Genomic DNA, 25113 nt, shown 5'->3' on the forward strand with positions numbered 1-25113 from the left:
TCTCCCTCCCCTCCTCCCATTCCCCTCCCTCTCCCCTCCTCCTCCTTCCCTTTCTCCTCCTCCTCCTCCTTCTTCTTCTTCCTCTTCTTGTTTTTGCTAGAGAAGATGACCAGCCCTTTGCCTGTCCATTGAGGACAGACAGGAGTACCTGGAAAGTATGATATAGTTAAAAGAGCCTTGAATCAGGAGTCAAAAGAGAATCTGATTCTACCAATAACTTGAGGTATGACCTGGAGAAAACCACTTAACATCCGAATCACAAATTCATCTTTGATGAAAGAGGAAAAATTATACCTTCTATGCCTACCTCACAAAACTATTTTGACATCAAGATGAAAGTTACACAAGCATAACTCATTTTACTGCATTTTGCTTTATTGCAATTTATAGATATTGTATTATTTTTATTATTTTTTTTTATGAATTAAAGGTTTGTGGTAACCATGCATTAAGCATGTCTACTGGTGTCATTTTTCCAATAGCATGTGCTCACTTAGTGTCTCTATGTCACATTTAGGTCATTCTTATATTTCAAACTTTTTCATATTATATCTGTTATGGTGATCATTGAACAGTGATCATTTATGTTACTATTGTAATTGTTTTGGGGTGCCACAAACACCCATATTAGCTGGTGAACTTAAGATTGTGTGTATTCTGACTGCTCCACTGGCCAGCTATCTCTCACCCTATCCTGAGGCCTCGCTATCCCCTGAGACACAACAATATTAAAATTAGGCCAATTAATAACAGTCCTACCAGTGGGCTGGGTCCATGTGAGAGAATCACAATCTCACCTTTGGGCTGTGTCAAGAAATAAGAATCACAATCCCACCTGATGGCTCCGTCTAGGCTGGAGAGGCACAATCTTTTCTGTGACTCTTGTCCATGTATGAGTTTCACAATCTTACCTGTTGATTAGGTCCAAATGTTAGAGTCAACATCTCTCCTTTTGGCTGGGTCCAGGGAAAGGAAAAACAATCTCACCTTTGGTCTGGGTCCAGAAATGAGAATCACAGTCCCTCCTGTGAGACTGGTGTTACTGTGAGAACACTTCTAAGTGTGCATGTGAAAGGAAGAGTTGCTTGTCCCTCACTTTAAATCAAAAGCTAGAAAGAATTAACCTTAATGAGGAAGACATGTTGAAGCTGAGACAGGCTGAAAGCTAGGCTTCTTGGGCCAAACAGTTAGCCAGCTTGTAGTTGCTAAGAAAATGTTCTTGGAGGAAATTGAAAGTGATGCTCTAGGGAACACTTGAACGATAAGAATGCAAAACAGACTTACTGCTATGGGGAAAGTCTGAAAGATCTAGATAGATCAAACCAGCCACAACATTCCCTTAAACCAAAGTCTAATCCAGAGCAAGGTTCTAACTCTCTTCAATTCTATGAAGCCTGAGAGAAGTGAGGAAGCTGCAAAAGAGAAATCTGAAGCTAGCAGAGGCTGGTTCATGAGGTTTAAGGAAAGAATCCATTTCCATAACATGAAAATGCAAGGTGAGGCAGCAAGTGCTGATAGGGAAGCTGCAGCCAGCTCACCAGAAGATCTGGATGAAGGTGGCTACACTGAACAATGGATTTTCAATGGAGACAAAAGAGCCTTCTATTGAAGAAGATGACATCTTGGACTTTCATAGCTGAAGAGAATTCAGTGACTGGTCTCAAAACTTCAAAGGACAGGCTGACTCTCTTGTTGGGGGCTAATGCAGTTGATGACTTTGCATAGAAGCCAATGCTCATTTAGCATTCTGAAAATCCTAGGGCCCTTAAGAATTATGCTAAATCTGCAATGCTTATGCTCTATAATTATATGGAATAACAAAACCTGGATGATAGCACATCTGTTTATAGCATGGTTTACTGAATATTTAAGCCCAGTGTTGAGATCTTCTGCTCAGGTGAAAAGATTCCTTTCAAAATATTACAGCTCATAGCAATGAACAATGCATTTGGTCACTCATAGAGCTCTGATGAAAATGTACAAGGAGATTAATGTTACTTTTATGCCTGCTAAGATAATGCATTCTGTAGCCCATGAATTAAGGAGTCATTTTGACTTTAAAGTCTTATTATTTAAGAAATACATTTTGTAAGTCTATAGCTGCCATAGACAGTGATTCCTCTGATAGATCTAGGCAAAGTACATTGAAAATCTTCTTCAAAGTATTTGTCATTTTATCTTATTTTATTTTTGAGACAGAGTTTTGTTCTTGTTGCCCAGATTACGTGCAATGGTGCGATCTGCCTCCCAAGTTCAAGTGATTCTCCTGCCTCAGCCTCCCAAATAGCTGGGATTACAGGCACCCAAAGCCATACCCAGATTTTTTTGTTTGTTTGTTTAAAGTAGAGACAGCATTTCACCATGTTGGCCAGGCTGGTCTCAAACTCCTCACCTCTGGTGATTGCCCATTTGGCCTTCCAAAGTGCTGGGATTACAGGTATGAGCCACTGCACCTGGCGAATTTGTCATTTTAGATGCCGTTAAGAATATTCATGATTCATTGGAGGACATCAAAATATCAACATTAATTGGAGTTTGAAACAAGTTGATTCCAACCCTCATGAATGACTTTGAGGGTTTAAGACTTCAGTGGAGGGAGACAGTAATGTAAAAGTGGTGGTGAAACTAACAAGAGAATTAGAATTAGAAGTGAAGCATGAAGATATGACTGAATTGCTGCAACCCCATTAAAAACTTTAGTAGATGAGAAGTTGCCTCTTATGGATCAGAAAAGGAAGCAGTTTCTTGAGGTGGAATCTACTGCTGGTGAAGATGCCGTGAACATTGTCAAAATGTCAACAAAGAATTTAGAATATTACATTATTAGTTGATAAAGCAACAGAAGGGTTTCAGAGGATTGACTCCAATTTTAAAAGAAGTTCTGCTATCAAACAACGTAACATGCTACAGAGAACTCTTTAATGAAAAGAAGAGTCAATCAATGTGGCAAACATCGCTGTGGTCATATTTTAAGAAATTGCTTTAGCCACCCCAATCTTTAGCAACCACCACTATGATCAATCAGCAGTCATCAACATTGAGGCAAGACATTCCACCAGGAAAAAGATTAAAACATGCTGAAGGCTCAGATGATTGTTAACAATTTTTAGCAATAAAATATTTTTAAGGAAGATATGTACTTTTTTAAGACATAATGCTATTGTTGCACACTTAATAGACAACAGTATAGTGTACTCATAACTTTTACACTAGGAAACCAAAAAATTCTTTTGACTTGTTTTATTGCAATCTTACATTATTATGGTGGTCTGGAACTGAACATACAGAATCTCCTAGGTATGCCAGTATGTGAAAATGCTCTGAAAAAATTAAACCCTATTCAAAGATCAGCTCTTTCACCAAGATCGCAGCACTGCACTCCAGTCTGGGTGACAGAACAAAACTGAGTCTCAGAAAAAAAAAAGACCCAAACAAACTAACAAAAAACCCCAAAGATCAGCTCTTTCTTATTTTAAACAAGACATATGACATACTTAAAAAAAAAAGTGACCAGGAACAGTGGCTCACGCCTGTAATCCCAGCACTTTGGGAGGCTGAGGTGGGTGGATCACAAGATCAGAAGATTGGGACCATCTGGCTAACACAGTGAAAGCCCATCCCTACTAAAAGTACAAAAAATTAGCTGGGTGTGGTGGTGCACACCTGTAGTCCCAGCTACTTGAGAGGCTGAGGCAGGAGAATCGCTTGAACCCGGGAAGCAGAGGTTGCAGTGAGCAGAGATCGCGTCACTGCACTCCAGCCTGGGCGACAAGAGCAATACTCTGTCTAAAAAAAAAAAAAAAAAAAGTTGCAGATCTGGGTTCCTAAAGAGTAAACAGACAACAACTGTTTTGTTTTTCATTTCCCTTCCATAATGTCTGTATTCAGGCAGGAGGGATGGATTGAAGGGAAAGCAGTGGGATGGTTAATGACAGACACTGAGATCTTCCACTCCTGAGATCATCTGAAGTGAATACCCACCTTCTGTCTGGGAATTTCTACAGCACTTTATGAAATCTCACTTGAAATCTCAGTAATTCATTGCAAAGCCTAATTATGCGAGTAGCGGCCGCAGACTGTCAGCTTACCAAGCTGTTGATTGAAATCCTCCTGGTTGACTGATAAAGTTCTGTCTGGAGGTTTATTTACCTTTCGATTACTGTGATTTGTGACTTCTATTTTAATACTTTTTTCTTAAGGCAGAGGAGTTTAAGTTGTAGACTTTTTAAAATTTCTTTGCAAAATTGTCATAAAATTGCTTGTCTCCATTGCTTTGTGTGTGTGCGTGTGTGTGTGCGTGTGTGTGTGTGTGTGTGTGTGTATTTTTCAGTCAAGCAAATGTTTTTTTTCTAAAGGAGCCAAACACCAAACATGTTCCAGCCTGTAGCTCAGATGTTTTCCTTTTGCCTGGTTTGTCTTACATTCAGGAGCTGGGCCTGTGGTCAGTCAACCCTATGGCTTTTAGGTAGAGAAATTCTGTATAGAAATAGGAAGAGATATTCTGAAATAAAATTGCAAACAAAGATGAGACTCAATTTGTGGAATTTGTATTTTTGGAATGTTTTCTGTCATGCTGATTTGATCGGCTTTGATTCTTAGAGCCTTTCAGTCTCTAGGGAGAAAGCCCCAGTCCAACTTCCCAGACCCTCAGGTATGCCTCAGATCTCTCATACTGTAAATTCCTGGAGCTGTGAGGGGCTGTGGGAAGGAAGCCATCCTTGTTTTGGTTGTTAGGGCATTGCTTAGACATAAGGGACTCATTTTTTGCTTGTTGAACAAACACATAGATTAACATCTTAAGTACCTTCTTCAGTTTTGGAAAGCAGACAGCAGAGAATGGGTTGGAGGGTTAGAAATGTTATTTCTTTATAGATCCAGCCATCCTACTGGTATACTTTCCTGTTCCTCTTTTTGCTCCACCCTCCCCGCCTTTTTTTCAAAATAAGGGAGAGAGAAAACAGTTTCTTAATTTTTATTTAAAAAAAATTCTAATACTTTTATATTTGGCATTTTTCACCTTAGGACATTTCAGTACTGATGTAATTGCTTTATTTTTCTTAATATGAATCACATGAAGTGACTTATTTTTAGGTTGGATGTTCTTGACAGGTAAGCTTTTTCTGAGATAAATGTCTATAATAAAAGTTTTTAGCTTAGGATATGTGAAACCAACATTTCAAACATTTGTTTGAGAGGCAAGAGTTATACTCCAACTACCCCTGCTGACCTGGGAAAGGGAGGTCAGAACCACTAGACACCTGTGGCTTTTCACCAGAAAATGTGGACAGTGGCTGTGGCGGATGGGAGGTGGGTGGGACAAAGATTAGATTTGAGCTACTGTTTTGCCACTTTCTGTTTCATAGAACTGGAAAAAAAGCTAATGACTGTGGTTTAATGTCAACAACTCTGAAAGAAAAATAGTTTTATTCAAGCCCAGATTAAAACATGCCACTTAATTTAAAGAGCAAACAGTTTTATAAGCTGAGTTTTTTAAAAAGTCAACTTTAAGAAACGTTTCTTCTTAAAAGAAATTAGATAAGGCTAAAAAATACACTAGAAATTAAAATCACACTGTTGCTGAAACATGGAAAAAGACAGCATGTTAGAGTTGTGATCCTTAGTTATTTTATTACAAGGTAGATTTGAGAAGTAAAGAAAATGTTAGAAACTTCTGGACTCTGAGCAGGAGTATAACTATCAAAAAAGACCATCCTGCAAAGTATAATGAAAGTCGCTTCCACTGAGAACACAAAGCCCTCATTTGGACATAACGGAAATGTAATTTCAGTAATAATCAAAAGCATTTTTGATAAAAATTAATATTTAAAATGGAAAGCAAAATGACAATGTAGTAAACACATTTTCAACATATTACATTAAAATTTTAAGCAAACAGAATGCGTTTCATCCTGATTTGTAGAACTCAGCTGATCATACAACTTCTTTTTTAAAAAATCTCCTTGAGTTTCTGAGCTGACTAGTGCTAACATTATGAAAGTTTGTTGTCTGTATCATTCCCTAAATCATTTTTTTAGATTTAGTTTTAGTTAAGAAAAAGAACATTTTGTATGATAAGAATTTTGAAAGATAAAATCAACTTGATTCAGAAAAACATGGAGTCTTAGGTTTCGTGAGCATTATGTCATCAAATTCATCAATGGCTTTAATGTTTTCCAATTTTGATTATTTTGCCCAAAGTAGTAATTGCATTGGTGGTAATTCTGATAGGTCAGTTTGATGATTTTTATACCATAATTTTCATCTGTTTGAATAACTTAGGAATAAAGAATGAAAATATGGCTGGAAATTTTACTTGAAATTGTGTGTCCATCTGTGTTGCTACAAAATACATTTAAAGTGATGGGTAACAAAGGGACCTCTTTGTGTAAGAACTACAAATGTTTGGACAGCTGTATTAATAATAGGCTGAGATTGGCAATATGAAATATTTTAAATAATCATTGGATTTCTGTGAAATTTTAGCTAGGCAAGTATTTCAATGGAGGAAACATGATTGGAAAATGCATTTTGCCAAGTCTTTAAAGTAATGACATTGTTTCCTATGGAATTATGCATGACAGGGCTAGAGTACTTCTTGGCTGAAAATGGTCAAATAGCAAATATAAACCATTGTGATTGCTTCTGGCCTTTGTTGATGACATTCAAATCTTCTGAATCCTTTTATCTACAAATGAAGAAACAGCAAATAGCTTTCAGGGATGATCTCAAGTGAAGCTAAAAAATAACATTATTATTAAAGTGTAATATTAAACTTTTTAGCTTAGGTGAGTCGTCTATAGAGCACAGACCCAGATGCAAATTATCAGCTCTTCTGACACACCACCCCTCCATCCTTCCTCCCTACCTTCCTCTTCCTTTACTGAATATACTGTGTGCCGACCATGTGTCAAGCCCTGTTCTATGTGTCAAGAAATCAGTTTTGATATCAGTTCTGGTAGAATTAATGATAAAGAGACCATGTGCAAGATCAGTTTTGAAGAAATCACCGGTTACCTATGAACATATATCTCCAGAGTTAGGTGAGAATGAGGAATAATAGGCCAAGCCTCTTCAAAAGATATTTCTATGCTGAATTTGCCCACAGGAACCCCAGCTCATCTTCTACTGTTGCCACCCACACATTTCTCAGCTCTGCCTAACCCAGAGACTGAACCATCATTCCTGATCCCTGAACACAGGCTGTTATTTATTGTATCCATGCAGGCAAGGTGAAATCTGGCAGGCAGTACCTACCTTTGGAGGGATTCCCATGTTAGGAGTGACATGCAAGCCAATAGCAGAGGGTGGGGAATATCTCAGCGATTGCCTGTGCCTCCCAATGCGTCCTGTGTTCTCACTACAGCCTCTTAGAGAATGAAGTCAATGGGAGGCCACAGGACACCACCTCTGGAGCAGAGAAATCTTAGTAGATAGCATGGAAGACGGCCCAGTCTCATAGGTGAACTGAATGGGTCTGCAGTGGCATGGAACCTATGAAAGCTCCAGGTTGGAGACATTTTGCCTTTTTATTTATTTTTGTAGAAACAAGAAAGTCTGCTGTGTGGGAGACAATGACTCATACACTTGTGCTGTACTACTTGGTGTTTCTTTTGCCCACAGAGTCCTGTAGGACATTGTACCAGGTAAGAAAAGGGGAAGGGATGGAGGATGAACTGGTGGGGAAAGCAAATGGGCAATAAAATCTGTCAGGTAATTAGCTCTTGGTTACCAGAGAGCTGAAGTGTAGAGAAGAGATGGTGATAGAGTGACTGGCCCAGCCAGAAGTAATTGCAACTACAGCTAACCAAAACCCACTTTAGTCAATAGCTACACATTGTTTTTCTCTCAAATTTTACCGTGAGTTCCTGAGATGAAATGAGGCTTAAGTGATTAAGAGTAACAAACACTTTGTTCTGTATCATCTGATAGTGAATGTTTCAGTTGCTCATAACCAGGTTGGTACAGTTTCCTTGTGGCACTTGAAAATGTGGGGGTGGTAAGGGTTGTCGCAATGACCAGGAGGTATTAGTGGCATTTAGAGGCAGGTTGTAGGAATGGTCTGGCAAAATGAAGCATCGTCCCATCCAAAATGGCAATAGCATCTCCTATGAGAAACCTGATAGTGAACACCATGAATGGGCTAGAAGGAGCATTGAGCAACAAAGGCAATAGTTAAGCAAAGTCTCACTGGGACGGAGTTTGTGGCAATGCACTGTTTTAAATTTTGTAGGACGGGGTCCTATGGCTCTTTCTGAAATATTTTCCCTCACACCGTAAGTCGTTTTAATTTCCCTGTTAGTTACTCATTAAAATAAAGTGTGGAGGAGCACTGAGAGAGAATACATGAGAACATTATGAGCATTTTCTTAAGAGAGTACTATTACTTGACCACAAGTTCTGGAAGGGAGCTTTGAGATCAACTGGCGAAGCTCCACTCCCTTATTTTGCAGTCGGGGAGATGGAGACCCATGGTGTGGGATGTGATTTGCTTGAGGTACATACTTATTCATTTACAGGGCCAAGGCCAGAACCCCTGTTTTCAGATTTTCAGCTTCTTGATCTTTCCATTTTAATGTATGTCTTCTTAACAAGAGCTTCCTTAGGAAAAAATGACTTTGGAAGTTCCTTCCGAGAGTTTTTCAAATGATATTTACATTACCCTCAAGTTAGTTTGCCTTTGCATAGAAATCTTCTCCATGGCTCCCCTTCCCTGCTAATACTAAACAGGTACCTGGTTTCTGGGAGAAGTTAGAGACTCTTGGAAAGACCATTTTCTGAAGACTATCCAACCCTACAGCTTGTTACTATTTCCTCCTTTCATTGCGTTTCCACATTCATGCTTTTCTACAAGACAGAATGTGGACAGTAGGCAGAGCATGGGAGATTGGCTTTGTTTCTCTTGATCACTGGGATTTACCTTACTGGGAACATTCTATCCTTCTCTTCTCATTACACACGTTGCTGGGTGCTGAGCTGCTTATGCTACTGGCTCCTGACCTGCCTATGCACCCAGGCAGCTCAGCAGGTTGAGCAGGTGGCAGGTTTGCAAGTACCTTTTTTTCACCATATTAGGTTGGGGTCTGTTGATATCCAAAGCTAAAGTGATATATACTGGATGCTACACTAGAAATGAAATAAGCAGAGGAGTATGTGAGGTCTTTTGGCAAATTAGATGGGAAGAAATTAATCAGGTCCTTCCCTTAAGGAAGCAAAGTTTTCAGAACTCCAGGTAAACAGAATATCATGGCTTTCTGTCCACATACATGATAAATATAATGTGACTTGACTAGAGTTTAATGGACCAAGTATCATCCAGAGGTGTTGACTTATGACTGCATTTATCACAGTATATTGAAGACCATGGTCTTATCAAGGTGGGTTTTGAGTATCCTGAGATGCCTGTATTTCCTTCCACTCATCCCCTCTACCTGTTGCACTTGGACACAGGCTGGCTGTTTAGAAAAAGTGGTATTGTAAGAATCAGGAGAGCTAAGTTCTAGTTCTAGCTGTAAGAGGAATTTCCTGCATGGCCTTGTGCAAATCACCACAATACCAAGCCTTATTTTCCTTAACTGTAAAATAAGAGGGCTGGATTGTATGATCTATAAAGTCTTCCAAAGTTCTGAAACCATTATTTTAGTGTTCTTGTTTCGTGCAAGAACTTTAATTCTTCCACCTATAAAATAAGGTTTGATTCTCTGGACTATAAAATGAAAAGTCATCTTCTATCAGTTGATTTCATGGATATGAATCCTCAGTGATACTCTCTTGACTTTGGAGAGATCCCAAAAGCTTAATTCAGATTCTCCTCAAATTCTTATTTGATAGAGAAAAGAGGGAATATTCAGCCTTGTTTCTTGATAACATAGAGAGAAGTAAGGTTGTGAAGAAGAACTCCATGAGTTGGCATGAACCCCAAGTTAGTCACAGAGCTGCGTCAGTGAATTTCCAATTTCTTCCTCAATGGCTTAGAACTTAGAACTCAAGTTGGATTAATAGGGCCAAGGCTCTTCTCAGCCACTAGGAAACACTATTCTGGTACAGAAACAAGAAAACTGTCTTTCTCTCTTTCCTCACACACACATACACACATGAATATATATGTCAGTATATATATGCATACTAAAATGTATATATGCATACACACATATGTATAAGACACTGAACTAGCTACTTGGAGGAATATAACGAAGCACAATACACAGTCTATGTTCTTAAGGAACTTGTAATTTAATCAAGGAGTTAATATGTTTCTATAAAAAGATTAGACAGCAAAAAGGCAGATCAGGTGAGAATATGCTGACTGTCGAATGTGTGTATGGCTGCGTGGATGATTCCTACAGGAGCCAGAGGAAAAGATGTATCATTACAGAACTGGATCAGGAAAGACATCTTGGAAGGGGGAAACTTGAGCTTTATATGTAATCGACATTCAGTAAGTTTATTTTCAGAATAGTAACAGTAGTAAATTCTTAAATAGACTTATAGTATTCTTAGAGCCCATTCCTAGTGCTTTTCATAGATGAGCTCATTTATTCCTCATAAAAATGCTCTAGGGCAAGTGTCATACAATTATAGCACTGCAGTTCCTACTCTATGGAAGAGGGAAACTGAGGCTCAGGGAGATGAACTTTCCCAAGGCCTCAGATATTGGTGTTGAAATTTGAACCCAGGTTGTCTGTTCCCAGAGCACATCCCTTGACCACTATGTGACACTTTGTCAGTGAATGGTCAGGTATGGTCTCGATGGATGGGATAAGGAGGGGGTTCTAATCAGGAGTAATGGAGATTCTCACAGGATGGGGGAGCTAGGTTTTGGGGGAGTCTTCCTAAGGAAAAATAATACAATATTATAAATACAAAACTAAGGGGAAAGTGAACATTTATTTAGAATGAGAAAAGGAGTCATAACAAATTTCAAATTTAGAAATTCTGGATAGTATTATTTAGCATTTATTCATTAATAAACCAATATTTTTGTCAATGAGATGCTCACCTTTTAGTTCCTACATTTTTGACTGCATACTTGCATGATCTTATAATTTTTTTCTATACAGATAATAGAAATATTGTTTAGTCTTTCCTCCAGGATTATTGATCAAATTTGTTTCTTATTATTGGTAGTCTAGAAAAGTATCTTTCAGTTTCTAATTTATTATTAGTAACATCATGTAAACATGACTGTTGTCAAATTTGGGAAAATTCTATCCAATTTATTTCATATATGAGCTGCACAATATCAGGAAACTTAGAATTTTCTTGTTCTGTGACTAATTGTAAATGTTCTTAGAACTGATGTCACTTAAGTGTTGATGTTCTGATTGTAATGCAGAAGTGACTGGAAACTACGTAAGTATATCCTACTAAATCCAAACTGAATGTATCCCCAGCTTAACTTGTCCACATTCCATAAATGGATACAGCTTCTCTAGTGATACCCAAAATGAGGAAGAGTACAAAGGAGGCTGAATTGAAGTGGCAAAAAATGATGATCTTAACAGATGGCAGGTGGTTAAAACATTTTGCTTTTGAGAATTTAATAAAATATATGATCATGTGAACATGTGAGATGATCTGCTTATTAAGCATGAGAGGAGAGCAATATGCTCACTGCTAGATCCGCTCCCAGAGCTTTAAAAGGTCCTATATGAGGAAGGGACTTGAGGCTTAACCTTCATCAAGTTCCTGGTGAAACCACCTCTGCTTGTAACATGTTTCCTGGATAGAATATTGACCCTTGTTACTGGAGAGAGGAGTGCTCCTACTAAGTTGCAGTGGGAAAGAAAGTGGTCAAGGCTGAAGGGAAAATGGGGTCACGGAGGCGCTATAACTCATGGACTCAGCTTTGAGTGGGCTATTCTGGTATCATAGCTAATTTAACTGTTGTTATTTGTGACTAAAGTGAGCAGTTGGGCTGGCATATCAATAATTGATTTTGATGTGAATTTTGATTTTCCCTTTCTAGGCTACCAGCAAAAGCAAGGAGAAGGTACATGCCAGGCTACATGGTATGTTGGCAGCAGTTACTTATAACATGGAAGTTTTACTGTCCATCTATCGAAATAGAGGGCCATTCTCAGCCCTCTGTCTTATGGCATGGCAAGTGGAATCCTTGATGACTTGCACGTGGACTCTGATTTTTTTTTCCCCTTCATATTAAATTGTACCTTTGTCTTTAGGTTTTTTCTTTTTGACTTTTATTTTATGTTTGGGGGTACACATGCAGGTTTGTTACATTGGCAAATTGCATGTCACTGGGGTTTGGTGTACAAATGATCCCACCCAAGTAGTGAGCATAGTACCAGGTAATAAATTGTACCTTTCACCCAAGCCCTGTTCCTCTCTCCACCCAGCACCCTCTGCTTCATTCTTGTCTGAGAATTCTTTGCCATAGATCCTTTGGATTGAGCCCTTTCAAACTGGGCCAGTGGCTAGAACAGGTCTGAGAACTCATTGATGATGTGACTTATTATAGAGTTCCTGAGCTGAGAGGCTTTTTAGATAATATTGGGAGCAGTGGATTCCAAACTAGAGCTGATCTGGGGAGCTTCAGGGATCTGAAGAAGTATTCGGGGGTTCCTGTGAGGGTGTGAGAGTGACCTAGTGGACTGCACTGTGGGTTCGGCCCTCTCACTTCACCTGGGACAGTTCCACTTTCATCTATTTTATACACTAGAGTTCAGGATAAGATTTTGTTGGAAACAATAAAATTTTGTTGCTGAAATAGATGATGATCACTGATCCATTTCAGTCTTCCTCCACTTTAGGAAGAAAAGACACTGACATCTGTAGGATTTATGGGCTGTCACTGCAGTGACACCTTGGTGACTGGCCCAGTGGGCCCAGATCCCAGACCTTCCCATCTGATATGGTCTCCTTTCATTTTCCCAGGTGTATGTGAAGGTGTCTGTACAGACAACTCCCAGTGCACTCAACCTTGCCCTCCAGATACTCAGGGAAATATGGGATTTTCATGCAGGAAAAAGACATGGCACAAGCTCACTGACACCTGCCGGACTCTTAACGCCCTCAACATCTTTGAGGTAATATCTTCTCTTTTGCAATATGGATTCTAATGTGGATTCTGTGAGAACAGTGGAGCCTCCCATTGGCAGTGGGTATTGCCCTCAATAGAGACAGGATGAGCATGGGGCGGGGCAGCATGTAGGGATGATTGTAGGTGAATAGATAAGCACCAACTAACCTTTCTGTGCAAAAATCGCCTTCTAAACTTTGAGCATCTGAAACTCTGTGCCCATAGACTCCAGGCCATGTGAAGAAGCAGGCTGCAGGAGGGCCAGAAGGGGGCCCTCTAAAGCAAGGGTCAGCAAACTTCTTCTGTAAAGTTCCAGAGAGAAATATTCTAGGCTTTGCAGGTCACATGGTCTCTGTTGTGCCTACTCAACTCTGCCATTGTAGCATGAAATCAGCTGTAGACAGTATTTAAATGAATGGGCTGGTTGCATTCCAGTAAAACCTTATTTACAAAACCCAGGCAAGGAGCCTGGGTCTATAGTTTGCCACCCCTGGTTCCCCTCAAAGTGTGGGAACTAGAGTTTGAATCTATGGGAGAATTGTCTATTGCTATTTTCAGTCTTGGTATTCTAGTTGATTCATACAAATCTAGTTTCAAATTTCTGTTTTTAAGATAGACTCATGTCTCATGATTTGCCCTTCATAAATATTACAAATAAGCTTAAATGGCACAAGATATTTCTATATATACAGGTTATCTGAAGTGATATGCTGAAGATAACACTTGTTCTTTGGGGAGAGGGGAGTTAAAGAGTAGGTAGATGGGAAGTAGGGACTTTTATTTGCTGGTTTGTACAACTTGGTATTCGTCAAGCTATTTGACAGCAGATATGACACTGAAAATGTAAAACAGAAAAATATTATGTTAGGCTGTCCTAAGTTTTAGAAAAGGTATTTTTACATTTAACACAAAAATAAAAATTATAAAAAATTCTTTATTTTTGCCATATCTCAGGAGGATTTATATTCGGTTCAGCCATTTGCAGATAATGTAAAAATCAATGTATATCATGGAAAGCCTGACACCATAACAGATATATTGCTACAAAAGTGTCCCACGGATTTGTCTTGTGTACTTAAAAACATTCAGCAATCTCCCCGGATACCAGGAAACATTGCCATAATTGTGCAGCTCTTACACAACATATCAACAGCAATATGGACAGGCGTTGATGAGACAAAGATGCAGGTGAGTGTCCCTGAATACTTGGTAGGGCATTATCTCAGTGGGAAAGGAATACAGGTTAGTTGGAGTATTCTGAGAGCTTCTTAGGGACTAGAAACCATGTCTTTCCCATCAGCATTTCTAATGTCTAGCAAAGCAAGTGTTCAATAAATCTTCATTAAAGAAAGGATGAATAAATGAATGGGAAAAGTAAACATATTTAATTAACAAATATTTATAGAGAACACTTAGTACTGTAGTAAACATTGGAGTATGATCTACCAGTGTATCTTTTGGCTATTGAATACATTTAAGAAAAATTCTATGTTCTGGAGAAAGAAAGACTTTTCTTTGTGAGTTGTGAGTTAGGATAGGTTACTAAAATGGAAAATAATTGAATGCAAAGAAAACAGCCATACCTATCCACTGCAGATATGTGAAATAGAGCTAGATCCATTTTGTTTGGTTTTGATCTTCAAAGCAAAGGATAGTAAAAGGTAGATTCAGACACCAGGGTGAATTTCCAATTTAGTATGTTCTTGTGCAACAGAGGCTAATCACATGATGGGTTCTCTGAGCAGAGTAAGCAAGTGGCTAGTTTTGCCTAGGTGTGATGTGGAGGGGATGATGAACATGAGCATGTGAAACGCTACCCAGTGGGCTGGCTTACAAGAGGGCATTGCATAAATGGAGGAGGGCATGGTGAGGCAATTCCTTTGTAGCTCTATCATCTAAGTCAAACTTCAGTGTACCTGCAAGTCACCTGGGGAGTAAGATGCAGATTCTGATTCAGTAAGTCTGGGTGTGGCCTGAGATTCTATATTGCTAAGAAGTTTCCAGAGTATGCCTCTGCTGCTGGTTCGAGGAGCACACTTTATAAAAGTGAGTGTTGAATGCGCTGGCAGTTTCAGAGAGTGGCTCAGTACTAATGCTGATTCTTCATTTGCAGAGTTACAGCACCATAGCCAACCACATTCTTAACAGCAAAAGCATCTCCAACTGGACTTTCATTCCTGACAGAAACAGCAGCTCTGTCCTGCTACACTCAGTCAACTCCTTTGCCAGAAGGCTGTGCATAGATAAACATCCCGTTGACATATCAGATGCCTTCATTCATACTATGGGCATCACCATATCTGGAGATAACACTGAAAAAAATTTCACTTTCTCGATGAGAGTTAATGATACCAGCAATGAAGTCACTGGGAGAGTGTTGATCAGTAGAGATGAGCTTCGGAAGGTGACTTCACCTTCTCAGGTCATCAGCATTGCATTTCCAACTATTGGGGCTATTTTGGAAGCCAGTCTTTTGGAAAATGTTACTGTAAATGGGCTTGTGCTGTCTGTCATTTTGCCCAAGGAACTTAAAAGAATCTCACTGATTTTTGATAAGATCAGCAAGTCAGAGGAGAGGAGGACACAGTGTGTTGGCTGGCACTCTGTGGAGAGCAGATGGGACCAGCAGGCCTGTAAAATGATTCAAGAAAACTCCCAGCAAGCTGTTTGCAAATGTAGGCCAAGCAAGTTGTTTACCTCTTTCTCAATTCTTATGTCACCTCATATCTTAGAGAGTCTGATCCTGACTTACATCACATATGTAGGCCTGGGTATTTCTATTTGCAGCCTGATCCTTTGCTTGTCCATTGAGGTCCTAGTCTGGAGCCAAGTGACGAAGACGGAGATCACCTATTTACGCCATGTGTGCATTGTTAACATTGCGGCCACTTTGCTGATGGCTGATGTGTGGTTCATTGTGGCTTCCTTTCTTAGTGGTCCAGTGACACACCACAAGGGATGTGTGGCAGCAACATTTTTTGTTCATTTCTTTTACCTTTCTGTGTTTTTCTGGATGCTTGCCAAGTCACTCCTTATCCTCTACGGAATCATGATTGTTTTCCATACCTTGCCCAAATCAGTCCTGGTGACATCTCTGTTTTCACTGGGCTATGGATGCCCTTTGGTAATTGCTGGTATCACGGTTGCTGCCACTGAGCCTGGCAAAGGCTACCTACGACCTGAGGCCTGCTGGCTCAACTGGGACATGACCAGAGCCCTCCTGGCCTTCGTGGTCCCAGCTTTGGCCATCGTGGTAGTAAACCTGATCACAGTCACACTGGTGATTGTCAAGACCCAGCGAGCCGCCATTGGCAATTCCATGTTCCAGGAAGTGAGAGCCATTGTGAGAATCAGCAAGAACATTGCCATCCTCACACCACTTCTGGGACTGACCTGGGGATTTGGAGTAGCCACCGTCATCAGTGACAGAACCCTGGCCTTCCACATTATTTTCTCCCTGCTCAATGCATTCCAGGTAAGTCAAGATGCTTCTGACCAAGTCCAAAATGAGAAAATTCATGAAGATGTTCTGTGATTAGAAGCTTGTGGCATTAGATTTCTATGTAAAAGCCAATGGATTTGGAATAGCATATAGAGTAGGGAAATAAAATTTTGTTCCAGAAAGATGTGGATTTGGATCCTGATTCTTTCATTTACTAATAATGTATAACATGATCTTGGAATATTTACTCAACTTTTTCAAGCCATATTTTTGTCATATATAAAATGAGTGCAATACTGTCCACGTTATAGGGGTATTTGGAAAGTGAAAATGGTGAATGGGAAAGCATCAAGTACTAAAATGATCTAAAGATCACAGACAGCCTAGTAACAGGCTGAATTGTTATGGTTTAAAAATTAAGGAATAACGTCTTCCCCAAAACTTAGGTATGTAACTGGAGGTACTAAAGTTTGGACATTTATTACATTTCCTTCCACTTAAAATTTTTAGATACCATTGAATTTTTAGATACCAATTTTTCCTATCCTAGAGGCCAGGGGAGGACACTGGGCAGTGCCGTGCTGGAGCTGCCTTGTACTGGGTCACAGGAGCTACCTATTATATTTTCAGGATTTTTCTGAGCTGGTTGTGAACACAGTCATCAGTAACAATTAAATCATATAGACTTGCAATTAAACAAATTGGGTTAAAAGCAAAGGTGATGAATCCTCAGAACTCATCACTTCGTAATTGTTTGTCTACCTTTTCTCTTGAGGTTCTTGCATCTATTGTGTCCGCATGGTGGAAACTCTGTACAATGATGTGCTACTGCCCATCTCTTCCTAGATCCGTGCTCAGCGATGTCACAGGGCAAGATTTAAATAGGCCATGGTGGGTGTGATTATATAGATTGGCATGCACTACAAATGAGGAGAGTTTATTGCCATTTACTAGCATATCACTGGATCAGGGCAACCTCTGAGGGAAGAGAGAGAGGAAACACAGATCTACTGAGATGGGAGACACAATTAACTGGGTGGAAAAAGCAAGAGAAGTGGAGTCTTCGGTTAAGAAGAGATGAGGGGCAGCAGAGGAGGCTGATGGAGCAGACAGAGGGGCGAGAATCTAAAACATATTGAGAGGCCCAGACTATTTTTTATAAGGAGGCTTATAAGAATGATAACTTTGTAACCTAATGGACCATGCCAACAGTCATATTTTTGTAGCAGATACAATAACAAATTTCAGTAATTACCTTGTAGGCTCAGGGTGTTACACAGAAGAACAACCTCATAAAAGCTATATGGAGATTAAGGAGGAAGACTCTTGTAAAGAGTTCCTGGTTCTAGCCCCAGGGGAATATCTGCACTGGTTTTGAAGCCCAACCATCCCCTTCTACTATGGAGGTTTTATAATGGAGTAAATTGCTGCCTCAGCTGCCCACCTTGTCCATCCATAACTTCTGGTTGACATCCTACTCTTGTATTTACTGAGAGGAACTGTGGGCTGAGTGAGTTTTGGGGACCCTCTCATAGCTGCTTTGGTAGGAAAAAAATAAAGCACATATACCAAAACCTTGGAGAATACCTTGAGACTTACCTGTCCAAACTGTGCTTTACCTACTAAAAGAAATGCAAAGCTGCTACTGGTGAATTGTTTGTTAAGTATATTCTCTTTTCCCTTCTCAACCAGATACTAAACTTTATGACCAATTTTTTATCCAAATTTTCCGAAATATATTTTGCATAACTTTCTCTAAGGTGGCATAGGCCAATGAAAAGTGATACTAGTGGTGTATTTCCTGGTTACATATTGATGACTATGAAAGTGCAGGTTGCATAATAAAGAAATTAAACACATACATACACTCAAATGCAGTGATACCACATTTATTACTTATTTTGTGCCAAGCATTACGCTTAATATTGCAGATACAAATATAGATAGGCCAACCCCAAGGATTTAAAAATCTTATAAGGAGAGAAATTCCTCTTAGTTGTTTAGCCAAAGGATATTAGCCATTAGTGTATTTGTGGAAAAAAAACATGCTGGAATTGTGGTTCCCAGATCTTTAAAAAATACAATTCCTGGGCCAATTTTATGGAGCACCTGAGTTAAAATGTATTCCTAGTACCAAAATCAGGCTAGACTATATTTATCCCAAGGGTCCTTATAAGAATGATAACTTTGTAACCTAATGGACCATGCCAACAATGATATTTTTTTGTAGCAGATACAATAACAAATTTCAATAATTACCTTGTAGGCTCAGAGTGTTCCAAAGAAGAACAATCTCATAAAAGCTAAATGGAGATTAAGCTTTTGAGGGTTGGACTTGCTGAATAGAAAGGTGTATTTTAGTGTGTCTGGGGGACTGGATTAGCTGCATGGATGTACACTGGTCCCTGTAAGGTCCTCCACCATTCATCTGGGCTTTTACTTAATAGTGGTAGAAGTAAGTTTTCTATGGTATTGTTCTCAGTGATGAATGCCAGGTTGTAACATCTTTATGGTGCCAGTTGTATAAAACCCATGTACCTTAACAGGCCTCTGGGTAGGTAAGAGTTCAAATCACTTACGAAGTCGGAGCAACTTAGCAAGGGTATTCCTAAATAAAAGGTCATTATCTCATCTCCCTTTTCGGGTGAGCCATGGACCAAGTAACTGCACATTTAGGAGAGATACTGTCTAATGAATGTTGCTGTCTATCACATTTTGAACGCTGAATCTCAACTTCCTTTTCCTTAACTGAAAAATGGAACTACAACCTATCCTTCCTTCCTCAAGGGTTTTATTTGCCAATGTATGTGAAAAAGAAGTAAAAACTTCAAATGAACTATAGGTTTAGAGGAACAGCCTGTTTTGGGTTTTATATGTTTTTTTTTTGTATGGAAAATAAAAGATATAAAGGCTAATTAATTCCTTCTATATCATCACATTGGGAATACTTGTCATGTGCTTAGAAATTCAGTCTATTTAATGTCTTATTAATTTTTTTGAGGATGTATACACTTGACTTTTCTTTGCAAGTTTTATAATATTCTTTGTAGTGGATAAAAGGAGGTTATAGGTGTTATGGGAAGCTGAGCAACAGCTGTTTCTGCTCTTTTCTGTGGAAACTTCTTCTCTTACTTATTGTTCAGGAACTGCAAGCCTGTACTCCATTGCCTAACACCTCCTCTGACTCTCTCTTGGATCATTATATTCAGATGAGAGGCCCAGCTCCTGCCAAGTGCAAACACTTTTAATTTGCCCAACTTAAAAGGAAATTTTAAAAATATTCCTGTATGATGTAGGGACCTTTGTGTCTTTGGTTTACTGAGGTATCTCTATAGTGGCTGGCACATGGAAGATACTCATCGATATTTGTTGAATGAATGAATGTAGGTGTTGTGATCTAAGAATGAAAAATTAAGAGATTTTATAAAATTGTTTTCTTTTTATCAAAATAAGAATTGATAAAAACTGGGAGTATATATTATTATCATCATTATTTTGTAAATGGCTCATCTTCCCTCTTCCTTGATTTCCCAGGGCTTCTTCATCCTAGTGTTTGGAACCATCCTGGATCCAAAGGTACTGAATATAAATTCTCCTTGTTGCTTTTTCTGTATTATCAGTTCTTGGCCATATAGAGCTTTCACCTCAATCATTTGTACAGATGCATGAAGCCTGCATCACTGCTGTTTACAATGCAAATAATATTGACCAGCTTGCAAGTTCCTATGGGAATAAATGTTTTATGTACATTAGTGGTGATTCTTAAAACAATTGTGGATATTACTATTTTCAATTTTACAGATGAGGAAACTGAGACTCAGAGTGAATAGCTTGCTCAAGATCACTACAGAAGCCCACTCTGATTAGTTGAAGCAGGAAAAGAACTTATTAAATCTCACAATATTATCTTTGGAAGGGTCTCTTCGGCTTGAAGTTTTGGAGGCTCTACTCCAAGAATAGTTGCCAATGCACAGCACAGAAATGCTCTACAAGAGATACCATTGCTCTTCCCGACTTTGCTGGGCACAGATAGCACAGCTCACCAGGCAGAGTTGCTGCTACTGCTGCCTGGGAGATCACCTCACCCTGCCTGACTGGTACACCAGCACCTGTATTCATGCATAGTCATGTCTGATTGGCTGAGCTCAGGTCACATGGTAACGTCTTACCTGCAAGTTTGGATAGAAGAGTGAATTCCTATTTCTATCTTGAACAACATTGGAGTCAAGAAAAGGAACTCTTCAAATACAAATGAGCCTAGATAGATGATGAGTGTAGAAAACAAATAAAAACCAAGCAAATGAACACACCCTCAAACGTTTATTCAGGCTTCTAAGATCACCCTCATTCCATTGTACCATACTACCTTCTGGAAAAGGCAAAGCAAACAACCCTCTCAGATATAAATACAAATCCCTTCTGTCAATTAAGGTAAATAAATAAATAAAAATGAAAAGGAACGATACCAGGTTGGATTTACAAAACAAAACAAAAACCCCCAAACAAATAAAAGCATAATTCACTCCCTCCTCCAAACACCGCACCTTCACTGCAGAGTTTTTTGTTTGTTTACTTATTTGTTTTTTTACTAAGAATACCTGTATTCAGCTGGCAAGACTTAGAGAAAAGAACGTTAATTTTTTTTTTGAGACAGGATTTCACTCTGTTGCCCTTGCTGGAGTGCAGTGGCACCATTACAGCTCACCGCAGCCTTAACCTCTCAGGCTCCGGTGATCCTCCCACCACAGCCTTTGGAGTAGCTGAAATTACAGACACATGCTACCACACCCAGCGAATTTTTATAAGTTTTTATAGAGACAGGGTCTTCCTATGTTGCCCGGATTGGTCTCTAACTCCTTGAGCTCAAGGGATACACCCACTCTGGCCTCCCAAAGTGCTGGGATTACAGGAATGAGCTACTGTGCTTAGCCTACTGCTGTAATAGTCTATCAAATTAATATCAAAGTTTTGTGAAAAGGTCAGGAGATTGAGACCTTCCTGGCCAACATGGTGAAACCCTGTCTCTACTAAAAAATACAAAAAATTAGCTGGATGTGGTGGCATGTTCCTGTAGTCCAAGCTACTCAGGAGGCTGAGGCAGGGGAATCACTTGAACCCAGGAGATGGAGGTTGCAGTGAGCCGAGATCATGCCACTGCACTCCAGCCTGGCTGAAAGAGTGAGACTCCATTTCAAAAAAAAAAAGGTTTATGAAAGAGGAATTTCACTATGGTCCTTTCATTGTCTTATGAGGATACCATATAAATCTAGTAAACATTATTCAGAGGAGAAAAAGTATTTGTCTTGATGTTTTCATGTACTCAATTGGGATGCAGAGAAAATAATGCTTTCTCTGCCTTCTCCATTAGATTATGGCAAAGCACAAATGTAATTTTGAGGGTAAAAACACAAAACACTTAAAAGTATTGCCCGGTCATATGCCACAGGGCTCTGTTTCTATTATTCGTAAGACCACAACTAATATCTGTTGCCAGAGTACCAGCAGCAGCATTTTTACTTAGTTTACCAGTATTAGGTGAGATGTGCAAAGAACTCCAAGCTATGGAAACTTCTATCACGATCAAAACCTCTTATCTTTACAATTATGATATAAAAGGTAAATACTCAAAAGTGTCACAGGCCCATACATGATTCATTGACCAAAAGTTGTATAAACCAGTAGTCTTCAAACTTTTAGGATTAGTAAACTACAGTGAGCATAGTCCCCAGATGTGTTCATTATTAACTTAAAAAGTGTTATGTACATTATGAAACCTAAGAGTAAAAAAATGGTGAGAACAAAGAAATGTAAGTAGAAGTGCCAATGTATCTTCACAAATCCCAATGGGCCCTTGAGTGCACCGTCCTCCAACCCTGTGGGGTAGTTTGAGGTCTGTGTATAACAAGGAATATGGCGTCTGCAGGAAAGGGAGAAGGCACCCTGAGTTGAAGGACTTTGGCATGTGTGAATTGTGAACATAGAACTTCTACAAGGCCTTGGAAGGTGAATAATATTTTGTATAGCAGAAAGGAAAAGAGAAAAGAAGGGGGCCTGTATTCAGCAGATAAGACATAGAGAAAAGGACAGGATGATCTAGTTAGGAAACATGAATTTCATGGACTGTTGCTATATTTAATAGCACTTTTTTTTTTCTGGGATTGGATGTTACTCTGTCACCAAGGCTGGAGTGCAGTGGCGAGATCTCTGCTCACTGCACCCTCCACATCCTGGGTTCAAGCAATTGTCTAGCCTCAGCCTCTTGAGTAGCTGGGGTTACAGGTGTCCACCACCACGCCTGGCTAATTTTTGTATTTTTAGTTGATGGGGGTTTCACTATGTTGACCAGCCTGGTCTCGAACTCCTGACCTCAAGTGATCTACCCATCTTGGCCTCCCCAAGTGATGGGAGCACAGGACATGAGCCGCCATGCCCAGTTATAGAGTACTTTTTTCCTCTAGAAAAGGTGGTTTGAATAATCAACAAACTATGAGAAACAACTACTTAAGTGCTCCATAAAAATAATGCCAAAGCTATGTCAAGGAATCCTAAAACTTGTGGCAAACTATTTCTCAGCCATTGGGTTCATATTTAAGGCCCTGAAAATGAGTATCCTGTGCCACTTCCACCTCTCTTGTCTCTCCCCATCTTTCCACCTTTTTCAGGACTACTCCACCAGGTCACTGATCCCTCCATACCCCTCCAACAGAACCTAGCTGCTAACACACAGTACCTGGCCACAACATCTGCCAGGCTCAAGCATATGTGTTATCTTTTTACAGTCTTTTAATTCTTAACTTCTTTTGTTAAATATCCAGATAAGAGAAGCCTTAAAGGGTCGGGTAGCCTCTGCAAAATGGAGCTCCAGAATATCAGAGGTAAAGTTTTCATATTCATTTTTGTATTTAAAAGTGTAACGAGATAACGACGTTGGAGTCTCTGCCATGTAGATGTTGCTAACACTCTCTCATCTTAACTCTGCAATGTGGATTTCCCAGAAGCACTGGGTGCCTCTTGAACAGTTCATTTCAAGAGTTTCTGGAGTATGGGGGGCACATCCGAAGAGATGCAAGTAAATTTACATGAATTGGGAGGACAGTGAGAAGATGGCAGGCGTTGGAGGGTGAACCTCAAACCACATAGTAGGAGAGCAGGTGATGAAAGTAATGAGAGAAGTCTTAGGTTCCCGTGACATCTCACTTGTTCTCTATGACTCCAATCAGTTGGCTCACATCCAACGTGTACAAGCTCAGGGAAACAAATTCTGATCTTACACAAAGAACTACTCAAGAGGGGCCAGCTGCCATGGTGACTGAAGGGGCTTAAGTGGGCTTGGGGCCTGCTCAGGGTTGCTGTAGAGAAGATTCAGTCATTGGACAGCAGGCTGGACTATAACAGGGCCTCTAACTTATCTTCTAGTCCCGTGACTTAGAAACAAATTATTTTTATGAAAAGAGTGAGAGCCATGAACTGTTTTGAGTGAGGGAAAAACTGTTGCTCAATTTTTAAAAAAAAATCTTTTAAATGGCAGCAAAAGGAGATTCAGGGTTGGCCCAAGGAATACATCTGCAAAAAGTGCAGAGGTGATCTAGAGCTTCTGAGGCCAATGTCTGATAGGGTCCACACCCCTGTCATGGACTGGGGCTTCAGGGGATCTGCATGGAGAGGGGCTAATTGATGGGGCTGGGCACCCTGTAGCCCTGAGAGCAGTGTTGCCCCATCCTTGTTCCTTGCCTTTCTGTTCCCTCTCCTTTGATTTCTTTAGCCTTCCTCTTCTCTTCTTTTTCTTCCCTTTCTTTTCCTACTCCTTTTTGCCTGACTCTTACACAACCTTTGGTCTTGTTTTTAGTCTTTTGTCCCCATATCTGGAGTCTGCTGGTTTCTCTGTACTCCTTTCAGCGTTTAAAAAAAAAAAGAGCCAAAGTTTAATGCAAACAGACATTAATAATGTCAAAAGCAATGGTTCTGAACCTGGGCTACACATTAGAATCAACTGGGAAGCTTCAAAAAGTGGAGTTGCCTGGGTCACATCCCTGGAGATTCTCATTTGATTGGTCTGGAGTGTGGCTTGGATTTGGGGGTTTTAAAAGCTTCCAAGATGATTCTAGTGTACAGTCAAGGTTAAGGGTCATCCATCTGAAGGCTTCCTGAAGTATTCTGGCATTGTAAATATTTGTCTCCAACCAGCATCCCCGATGTAAGTACTCTCCTCCTTCACTCTGGTCTGCCATGGTGCTCTCAAGAGAGAGGCCTGACTCTCTCAATCCCTTCCAATTTAGCTTTGCTGCTTTCCTTGTGTGTTTTCAGGATTGATCCATTGAGGCTATCATAGAGAAATTCTGCTCTTCAGTGTTATAAAATCGTAGTCATTTCCTCCACTTCTCTTGGGTTTTATGTGACTGAAAAATTAAAATAATATCCAGCATTTTATGAGTAGTTGTCAATTGTCTGAGTGTTCTCGATGCTGGCTATACCTTAGAAATACCTAGGGAGCTTTAAAAGTATACCACTTTCCAGGCCCCAACCAAGAAAAATTAAATCAGAAACTCTTGGAGGTAGGGCCTAAGCATTATTTTAAAGCGCCCCAGTGATTCTAATGTGCTGCCTGGGCTAACAATCACCAGCCTAGGTACTAGGT

At 39.7% G+C, this 25113-nt stretch overlaps 1 protein-coding gene across 2 annotated transcripts in view; it reads left to right on the forward strand.

The window, feature by feature from the left end:
- Positions 1-25113, forward strand: part of ADGRF2 (adhesion G protein-coupled receptor F2) — a 43013-nt gene that overhangs the window by 14649 nt on the left and 3251 nt on the right. The window contains exons 2-8 of one of the 2 annotated variants that reach the window (XM_017505164.2): positions 7543-7643; positions 11966-12008; positions 12892-13043; positions 13991-14224; positions 15150-16511; positions 20013-20054; positions 23294-23353. In XM_017505164.2, coding sequence (XP_017360653.1) covers positions 7572-7643; positions 11966-12008; positions 12892-13043; positions 13991-14224; positions 15150-16511; positions 20013-20054; positions 23294-23353 — 1965 coding nt within the window. In that variant the 5' untranslated portion in view covers positions 7543-7571. The remainder of the gene's footprint in view (positions 1-7542; positions 7644-11965; positions 12009-12891; positions 13044-13990; positions 14225-15149; positions 16512-20012; positions 20055-23293; positions 23354-25113) is intronic. The other variant, XM_037730156.1, reaches the window with a different exon arrangement.

Source organism: Cebus imitator, unplaced genomic scaffold (assembly GCF_001604975.1).
Source record: "Cebus imitator isolate Cc_AM_T3 unplaced genomic scaffold, Cebus_imitator-1.0 Scaffold334, whole genome shotgun sequence".
In the NCBI taxonomy this organism is placed as follows: domain Eukaryota; kingdom Metazoa; phylum Chordata; class Mammalia; order Primates; family Cebidae; genus Cebus; species Cebus imitator.